Raw genomic sequence first — 10,618 nt, forward strand, 5'->3', positions numbered from 1 at the left:
CAAGGTTTCTTTGGAACTCAACTTCCACATTATAGCAGAACTGCCTGTACATGACTGCTGGTTTGGACAGACAGGGTCCCAACCCAACTATATACAAAAGCAGAAAAACATAGCCACAAAAAATAATATAGCCTAATTCCCTGAGCGTCATGGCCTGTAGATTGATGGTGCATGGAATGTTGTCCTATAGCTATGTTTCTGCTGGTAAAGACTTTGGTGTTAATGAATAGGAAATGCCAGGAATATTCATTTTATCTATATTTATACAATACTATATTAAGTACAAGTGGCCCCCGTTCTTCGAACATTTGCTTTACGACAGCTCACTGTTTCGAAAGATCTACATTAGTACCTGTTTTCACTAACCAAAGAGGATTTGCTTTTACAAAAAAAATACGTCAGCTTTATACGTGTGTTACCCCAAGAAAGACTACCATGACCATGAAGCCTTGTGCGGGCAGTTGTGTGTGCATGCGTGTACGTCCTGATTTTTTCTCCACATCGATTTTGGCTCGCTGTCTTCCCAATTTTGATAAGTGAAACTACACCGTACATACAATATTTCTATTTTATATAGGCTGTACATTTATCATATCATTCCTGCTTTTGTTATATGTTCATGTTATTTTAGCTTTTATGTGTTATTTGGTTTGATTTGATGGGTTATTTTTTGGGTCTGGGAATGTTCAAAAATTTTCCACGTAAATTAATGGTAATTGCTTCTTTGCATTACGACATTTCGGCTTACAAACCATTTCATAGGAACGCTCTATGTTTGGATAGTGGAGGAAACCTGTAAACAATACTACATTATGCAAAAAAATTCCATATTATATTCAGAAAGTAAAATGAATAATAAATCAAAGGAAATACAGTGGATTTCAGTTAATTGGGACAATTCTTAAGTAACAGAAACTAATTGAGAACATAGACAGGAGGCCCTTCATTTATTTTGGACACTGCTCCTTAATTGGGACAGACTATTGCTGAACAGTTTCTAACTAGCATCAGTCGCATGTACTTGTGTGGCTGTTAGACACTATACCGTGTTTAGCGCAAACAATTTTTAAATAACGTCTGCTGCATATGCTGATATTGTTACCCATTTCCATCACCGAATACCAATTCAAAAAGCAGTCATGCTTGATAATCTTGTTTTTTTTAATATATTTTAACTTCTAAAAATTTCAGACCTTGGCCAAGATACCTTCAAAAGATTGGACACTTGTTGAAAAATTAGTGACTACAAAGGATACCAGGAAATTTATTGTTGGATTATGATACTATTTCATACTATGTTCATTTAAAGTCAATCAAAAGAACATGGCAGAGTACACGGAATGAATTCCTCCACCGATAACTATTAGGAACTAATCCACAGTTTTATAGTACTGTAGTTACATTAGTAGAGTTCCAATTTGTAATGTATTTCATTTAAATACATAATTTGGTACTCAGTTAAACAGTAGTTTATCTTTTCTATAACTTTTCAACTATTTCCATGAAATATGGTTAAAGGGCCAGCTGCTTAATTGGGCCAAAATGTACTGGTCCTAATGTGTCCATTTAACTGGAATCCACTATATTTAAAAGGAATACAGAAACAAAATACTCTGGATGCTGGAAATACCCAGCTGATCATGCAGAGTCACAAATTACATAAAATTACATAAAATTCTGCTATTTCACATTTCATTTATATCTTCACCTTAATCACCCCTCTCTACAATAGCATATTATCCAGTTTCAACCTTGATTCAACAAAGATGGAATATTCAAAGAACGTCTTTATTTGTTACTGCTTAATTAAGCTAAGACATGCAAAATCATTTGAAGCTTCAGTTTTTGTTTTGCTGCAAAAGGCAAAAAATTTTCAGCACCATTGCAGCCCAGACAACTCATAAATTGATACATAACGGACAAAAGCAATTCCCATTAAACTTACTGTGTGGCTCTTACAATATCCCAGTTACTATAGTCATCCATGAAGGCAAGATCAGCGCGATGTTTATCAGGGCTCTTGTTTTGACTTGAATTGTTATATTCCTCCTGGTGTTTTTGAGTTCCATGATATCCATGAGGACAATTGACTTGACACTGCAGAAAAATGTAACAGTTCAATTATGCAAAATTAGGTCATTCAACCCATTGAGTCTGCTCTGCCATTTCATCATGGCTGATTTCTTATCCCTCTCTACCTCTCTATCCTGCCGTCTCCCCATAATGTTTGATGCCTTTACTAATCAAGAACCAATGAACTTCCATTTTAAATAAATACAATGACTTAGCCTCCATGGCCATCTGTGGTGATAGACACCAAAGATTCACCAAAGAAATTCCTGCTTATTTCTGCTCTAAAGGAACGTCCTTCTAGTCAAGTCAAGTCACTTTTATTGTCATTTTGACTATAACTGCTGGTACAGTACATAGTAAAAATGAGACAATGTTTTTCAGGACCATGGTGTTACATGACACAGTACAAAAACTAGACTGAACTACATAAAAAAAAGAGAAAGCTACACTAGACTACAGACCTACACAGGACTGCATAAAGTGCACAAAAACAGTGCAGGCATTACAATAAATAACAAGACAATAGGGCAAGGTGCCAGTCCAGGCTCTGGGTACTGAGGAGTCTGATAGCTTGGGGGAAGAAACTGTTAAATAGTCTGGTCAAGAGAGCCCGAATGCTTCGGAGCCTTTTCCCAGACGGCAGGAGGGAGAAGAGATTGGATGAGGGGTGCATGGGGTCCTTCATAAAGCTGTTTCCTTTGCGGATGCAGCATGTAGTGTAAATGTCCGTGGTGGCGGGAAGAGAGACCCCGATGATCTTCTCAGCTGACCTCACTATTCGTTGCAGGGTTTTGCAATCCCAGATGATGCAATTTCTGAACCAGGCAGTGATGCAGCTGCTCAGGATGCTCTCAATACAACCCCTGTAGAATGTGATGAGGATGGGGGGTGGGAGATGGACTTTCCTCAGCCTTCGCAGAAAGTAGAGATGTTGCTGGGCTTTCTTTGCTATGGAGCTGGTGTTGAGGGACCACGTGAGATTCTCTGCCAGGTGTACACCAAGAAATTTGGTGCTCTTAACGATCTCTACCGAGGAGCCGTCAATGTTCAGCGGGGAGTGGTCACTCTGTGCCCTCCTGAAGTCAACAACCATCTCTTTTGTTTTTTGCTGATGTACACTCTGTTCCTACTCTTGCACTACTGGAAACATCCTCTTCACATTCACTCTACCTTGACCTTTCAATATTCAATAGGTTTCAATTAGATTCCCCCTCATTCTTCAAAAATGCAGTGAGTACAGACCCAGAGCAATTAAACACTCCTCATACTTTAATCCTTTCATACCCGGGATCATTCTTGTGAACCTCCTCTGGACCCTCTCCAATGCCAGCATATGCCTTTATTCCTTTGACCAAAGTGCATGACCATATACTTCCCTGCATGCTATTTCATCTACTGCTTGGCCCATTCTCCTAATCCAAGATTTTTCCTGCAGATTCCCTGCTTCCTCAATGTTTCTCCAAACTTATGTCAAGATTAGACAAACATTTTAACACAGCAGTGTAATAACCTGGTACTGTTGGATGCAATATTGCATTTGTAGGGAACCAACGTATTATTTGCCTCTGCCAGGCTATTATTTGTTGAAAAAAGAAAGAAAATCTTTCTATGCCAAGTAATTTACACTGGCTAAAAACTACAAAAGATTGTCAAATTGTCCTATTCTATCTTCCAGGAATATTCATGTAATTTGCTTCCAAAACCAAAAACTGAAAAACTCTAGAAATACTTGCAGGTTTAAGAAACAGCTGTGGAGAGAGAGTGAACACTTAAGGTCAGTGACATTTCATCAGACCTCCGTTATATTTGTTCTGAGACTCAGCACAGATGCAGATCTAAATTCAGGAAATAACAAAAATGCACAAGCATATAAATGCATATTTTTTGTGAAAGTATTAATAAATACTGAATAAGGAGCCCACCTTTGCGAGCCCCGTTTGTCCTAATTTGACTCATATTCCTTTCCAATCCCTGTAGTTATCCAAATGTCATAAATTTTATCATTGTACCTGCCTAAATGACTGTCTCTCTCATGTGAAAATTTTCCTCTCCTATCTCCCCTAAACCTTACCCTCTTACCTTAAACCTATACCATCTAGTTTTTGGTTTTCTTTCCAAAGTCAATGTTAAGTTTTTGTCATGTGCACAAGTGCATGTATGTACAGCTGCAATAGAAAACATACTTACAACACCATCAAGGCACATAACATAACTGGCACAACATTCACAAGAAAGATATGAATTATTCAAAATATAACATTTCACCCTCTCACTGGGGTTGTATGCAAACTTAGCTCGATAGCTAATTAGGCTAACAGCCACAGTACCAAGTGACGAGAAAGCCACCTTTATAAACAGCATGCATCTAGGGTTGGTGTGATTTGGGGTTTAATCAAACAAAAAAGTTGGGATGTTCCGATTAACGAACTTCGATTTGAACGAATGCTGTTTAAATTTGGTCCATACACAATTATACGTTGGCAAAAAATAGCATGTTGTAGGAGTGTCGATAAAGATCGACACAGGTTTAATTACTTATAACGTACACTTTATTGAAACCGCCAACAAATGACGATGTCGTGTGTGTGTGCACGCACGCACATATAAAAGAAAAAAACCACCCCCAAAATACATACACGGAGAACTTAACCCTTAACAGTCTGGGTGAAGTGTCTAATGAGATTAAGGAGTCCCTACGAAGTCGTACATTGCATAAAATTATAAAGAAAATATACTTGCCAATTTCAGCTTTATCGAAAGTTAATAAGAAAAAGAAAACAAAAGGGCCCATAACAGTTAAACCTGTCCAAAGTGCACAAAACCATTGAGGTATTCAGGGGTGCATCTCTTACTCGTGCGCTGGACACATGGTCTGTGTGAAAACACCTGCCATATTTTCGAACTCTCTTTGAAAACCATCTCAAGCAAACTGGCTCTCTCTCTGTCTCAGGAGTGTTGCCTTTCCTGCTCAGAGCCATTCATCTACACAAAGCACTTCCTGCAACAGGGACTCTCTTTCCAACAGCATTCTGCAGCATCTTCCCTTCTGTAGCTGCAGCTCCTGCCAGAAGACCCCAAACCAGGCCACTGTCCTTCAGAAAACTCTCTCTGCCTCGCTTTCTCTAGAATGGTCTCAGATCCCAACATCCTGATCGGCTGAGACAACATTCCGAAGTTAAACAACAGGTTTCTTACCTTTAGCCGAAACCAAAACATTCTACCAGTAGGACACACTGCTTTTGCAGAAACCTACTAAAATAAAATACCTTCAGCATAGCAGTAGAACTCTGAACCAGGGCATTACAAACACAATTAGAACAAAGAAAACAAAGCCTCCCTGGGCAAAGGACTGTCTGCATTCACCCTTTCTATGCCCCTCATGATTTTATACACCTCAATACAGTCACTGGGTTGGTGGTGGAGCTATGTTTCTACCAAAGGAGGTGTAAGGTACTCCTTCCCTCCACTGGTCTTGGGCAAGGTGTACCACCTGCTTAGCAGTACATTCCCCCCCCCACCAAACGATCAGGATCATGTGAAGCCATGGGAGCAGGTGGTAGATGGTTGAATGAGCAACTCTCTGAAGTGTATTGATAATGGCTAGGGTCACCCATCTTGTGAAGAAACTGTCCAGAAGAAGGCAATGGTAAACACTTCTGTAGAAAAATTTGCTAAGAACAATTGTGGTCATGGAAAGACCATGATTGCTTATGTCATACGACACAGCACATAATGAACAAACAAATAAAGCATACGTATTATAATTAAATTTAAAGGGATTGAGCTAAAATTACGAAGTAACTAAAATACCCCAGTTTTGTACCACTTGACTGTCCTACGCTTATTCATTGTTACAAACATAACAAAAAGAGTAACTAATCTGGGACCATTATTGGAGGACTGGCCTCCCATACAGAGTTCAAACATTTGAATATAAATACACAAATGATACTCAAAACAATCCAATCTACTAGTTTCCGTAGGAAATATGTTTAAATCTAAAAATTAATTCGCAAGGCAGAAAACAGAAAATACTGGTCAGGCAGCATTTGTTGAGAGAAAGTGAGTTAACATTCCAGGTCAATGACTCTTTGTCACAACAGGGGAATGGGACGGAGACCAGGAAGAGGAGGTGACAAAGCGATGCCAGAGTTGCCATAGGGATAAACTATGAGGTGAAAGGACATGATTTGACTATACCTCTATTCTTGTGGACTACATTCAGTCTCTTCTAAGATGAAAACATATGCAGATTGGGTGACTGATTACCTGAACATATAACAAACAAGAGAAAATCTGCAGATGGTAGAAATCCAAGCAGGCCAGGCAGTATCTATGGGAAAGAGTAAAGAGTCGGCATTTGGGTCGAGACCAACATTGACTGTTTACTCTTTTCCATAGATGCTGCCTGGCCTGCTGATTTCCTCCAGCATTTTGTGTGTGCTGTTCCGAACATATGAATTAAGTTCACAGTACAACCACAGGCTTTTGGCACCTGAACTTTAATTCTCTTTCCCACACCGACTTTTGATATCCTGACTTGCACGACATTTCCATCTCATTTTACACCTTTTATGTTCTTGCTATTTGTCTCTTCAATTTTCCTTCTTAACCTATCAACCATGTAGTTTAAACAATTGCCCAACTCCAGTAGAATCCATAATTCACTCAAAGATGTATCTTTTGTCTTATCAACCTTTCCCTCACGCTCTCTGTAACATGATGAAGGATATGTGACAGTTGAACCAGTGCTTGAATGCTATCAACTCTTATAAAGTTAAATCAAGTGACGTAGGCAACAGCAGGGCTTCACTTGCAGATGACCTGAGTGCCTTCTTGCTCATTTAGAGCATCAAAATACAGAGGAACTATCACTATCTCCCAGAGTCATGGATACAGCCCAGTCCATCACAGCTAAATTCCTCCCCACCTTCGAGCACACCGACAATGATTGTTGTCACAGGAAAATAGCATCCATCATCAGGGACTCCCACTGAGGACATGCACTTTTCTTGTTGCTCATCCCTCAACCATCAGGCACTTGAACCAAGGAGGATAACTTCACTTGCCCAATCATTGAAATATTCCTGCATCCTATGGACTCACTTTCAGGCACTCTTTATCTCATACTCTCAATAGTTATTGCTTATTTATTTAATATTATTTCTTTCTTTTTGTATTTGCACAGTTTGTTGCCTTTTGCAAACTGTTGAACACTCAAATTGGTGTGATCACTCATTGATTCTATTATGGTTATTATTCTAATCAGGATTTATTGAGTATGCCCACAAGAAAACGAATCTCAAGGTTGTAAATGGTGAAATACATGTACTTTTAAACTTTAAAATAAATCTAACATCCCCTCTAACTGGACCAAGTGTCATCAATCAGAAACATTAACCTTTTTCTCGTGGTCTGTTGAATGATGAGTAAGTCCTGCTTTGGTCTCAGACTTTGTGCCTGTCAGTTAACTTCTAACAGTTCCTTTTATTTAATCAGATTCTAAATCTGTTACCCAAAAACATGCACTTGTGAATGTAGAAGAAGCTACATACTATTCAAATCAAAAAAAATAATTGGCTGGTTATTGCTAATTGCCAGTAATTTGAGAATTAGGACAAAGGACACCTGTGGGGGAAGTGAGTGCAGGAAGTACATTGGTCGCCAACTTCAATGTTACAAACGGCCTTTGAGAAACGGTAAACCACCACTTTCAATTTCTCATACTTAATTTCTGACCTGAAATTACCAAACCCACCGACACCCATCCTAAAAGTCAGTGCTCTTCCAAAGGTGCTCCCTCCATAATGCCGGTTCCCTCCCCTAATAGTCCATTCAAAATAACCCCCCTCAACAGCACTTCTAACCCTACATACCAACCGCTATTCCCCCGCCCCCTTCCTCTACTCCCCTGATCGCCCCAAACCCTTTCCTATGTCCATTTCCTCCCAACCCAGCCCAGCCCTTTCTCGCCTCAGTCAGGCCTTCCACGCTCCATCCCTGCAGATCTTCAGCCCGCCACAACTCCCGACCCTCGGCCGCGGGTCTAACTTCATTTACCACCACCCTCGCTGTTCGGCGAGTGCCTCGTCACCCCGGAAGGGTCCGTCGCTCCTCGCCTACTCTTCCACCCACTTGCCCCTTCTCCCCTACCCCCCCTCCCGGTCTCCATGGTGCAGGGAGTGCGGGTTCGGGGCGACCGGTATCTACCTGACGGCCCCGATCGGGCCACTCCTCCATCGCCAGCCCCTCCGATTCCCCTCCACGCGCCAGCCAGCCGCCCCGCGTCCGTGCGTCAGCGCGCACCGCCCGCGTCTCCACGGCGACGGATAGCGAGCGTGCCTCCGACCAGGGCCGTGCGCCGGCCCCGGAACCTGTATGCCTCAACGCCACGGCGTCGGCTAAAATCGCGCCTCTCGTTGCAAAGCGCGGGGGGGGGGGAGTTTATCAGCTTTATTTTTTTTTTGTTTGGAGGGCCAGCAACAAACCTGAGGAGAAGACTCCAGACAAATGGGAAACCCGCCCCCATCAGCTAGTAAACACGAGGAGATCTGCAGATGCTGGAACTTCAAACAACACACACAAGATGCTGGTGGAACTCAGCAGGCCAGGCAGCATCTATAGGGAGAAGTACAGTCGACGTTTCGGGCCGAGACCCTTCGTCAGAGTGTTCCACCAGCATTTTGTATGTGTTGACTATCAGCTAACTTGATAACAGATATCAGATAACTTGATTTACAACATAAATGTCTTCCCTCTTCCTTTCCAGTCCTGAATCGTCTGTTTATAATCATTTCCATAGATGCTGCTGAAATTGCCCAGCATTTTGTATGTGTTGCTTTGAATTTACACCAGCTGCAGACTTTCTCTTGTTTAATAATTGTGCAATGTACCTCTGCTGACCATTGGTATTAATCCCCTTTGCCAGAAATTAGTCCATAGAATGCCTTGGTGAGTCAAGTACTCATCGAGACGTTTGGAATCATGGCACAGAAAATAGCCCAGCCTAACTAACATCCAAGCTGACTAAGGTGCCTTTACGAGCGAGTCCTTTTTACTCCTGTGTGGACCATAGCCCTCCAAACCTTCCCTACCCTTCAATCTGCCCCAATCTCTTTTAAGTGTTGTTACTGTTTTAAAAAGGAGGGAAATTTTCAATGGTCTCTTTTCAACCAGAGCAAGAGGCTGAGAGTGAAGGAATAAGGAATCTTGGAGAGAAGCCATTTTTTTTACCCGCTCGGGGAAAAGAGGCTAGACTGCGCAGGCGCCAAAGATTTAAATAGGTGACCACCATATCTAGCAGGCAGCAGAGTGAGAAAGCTTTGGCTCAACAGGCTTCGACGTGAACAGGCAGAGGTGAGGGTAGGTTCTGGTAAGTTTTGTTTTGTTCGTTTAGAGTAGAGAGAATGCCAGGCAGGATGTTGGAATGCTCCTCTTGCAGGATGTGGGAAGTCAGGGAGACCTCCGGTGTTCCTGACAACACCTGCAAGAAGTGCATCCAGCTGCAGCTCCTAACAAACCATGTTAGGGAACTGGAGCAGGAGCTGGATGACCTCCGGATCATTCGGGAGAATGAGGAGTTTATAGGTAGTAGCTTCAGGGAGGTAGTTACGCCAAAGAAGCAGCGCACAGGTAATTGGATTACCGTCAGGTGAGGGAAGGGGAAAGGGCAGGTAGAGCAGGGTTCCCCGTGGCCATTTCTCTCAACAGCAAGTATACCGATTTGGATACGGTTGGGGGGATGACTTAACTGGGACAAACTGCGGCATCTGGATCTCTGGCACTTATTCTGGTTCTGCAGTGCAGAAGGGAGGGTGGAAGAAGAGGAGAGCGGTAGTGATAGGGGACTCGATAGTTAGAGGTACAGACAGGAGGTTCTGTGGTCGTGACAGAGCCTCCCAGATGGTTTGTTGCCTCCCGGGTGCCAGGGTCAGGGATGTCTCTGATCGCGTGCACAGCATTCTGAGGTGGGAGGGTGAGCAGCCAGATGTCATGGTACACATCGGTACCAATGACATAGGTAGAAAGAGTGAGGAGGTCCTGAAGAGTGAGTATAGAGAGCTTAGTAGGAAGTTAAAAAGCAGGACCTTGAGGGTGGTAATCTCAGGATTGCTACCTGTGCCACATGCCAGTGAGGGTAAGAATAGGATGCTCTGGAGGATGAACACATGGCTGAGGAAGTGGTGTAGGGGGCAGGGTTTCAGATTTCACGATCATTGGGACCTCTTCTGGGGCAGGTAGGACCTGTACAAGAGACGGGTTACACCTGAACTACAGGGGGACCAATATCCTTGCAGGGAGGTTTCTTAGTGCTATGGCGGTGGGGGGGGGGGGTTTAAACTAGATTTGCAGGGGGTTGGGAACCAGAGTGACAGAGCAGATAGTGGTGCAGGGGTGAAAATAAATGATGTTAAAAGTTCACACAAAGTCACAAATAGAAGGTTTGTGGTGATAATAATAATCTTCTGAGGTTTGTCTATTTCAATGCGAGTATTGTGGGGAAGGCAGGCGAGCTGAGGGCGTGAATTAACACATGCAATTACAA

At 42.4% G+C, this 10,618-nt stretch overlaps 1 protein-coding gene across 1 annotated transcript in view; it reads right to left on the minus strand.

Moving 5' to 3' along the window:
* zdhhc13 (zinc finger DHHC-type palmitoyltransferase 13) overlaps window positions 1-8,426 on the minus strand; it is a 49,916-nt gene extending 41,490 nt beyond the window's left edge. The window contains exons 1-2 of the mRNA XM_059976040.1: window positions 8,284-8,426; window positions 1,946-2,097 (exon numbers count right to left, since the gene is read on the minus strand). Coding sequence (XP_059832023.1) covers window positions 1,946-2,097; window positions 8,284-8,313 — 182 coding nt within the window. The 5' untranslated portion in view covers window positions 8,314-8,426. The remainder of the gene's footprint in view (window positions 1-1,945; window positions 2,098-8,283) is intronic.
* Window positions 8,427-10,618: the final 2,192 nt, after the last annotated feature.

Source organism: Hypanus sabinus, chromosome 7 (assembly GCF_030144855.1).
Source record: "Hypanus sabinus isolate sHypSab1 chromosome 7, sHypSab1.hap1, whole genome shotgun sequence".
Taxonomy (NCBI): Eukaryota; Metazoa; Chordata; class Chondrichthyes; order Myliobatiformes; family Dasyatidae; genus Hypanus; species Hypanus sabinus.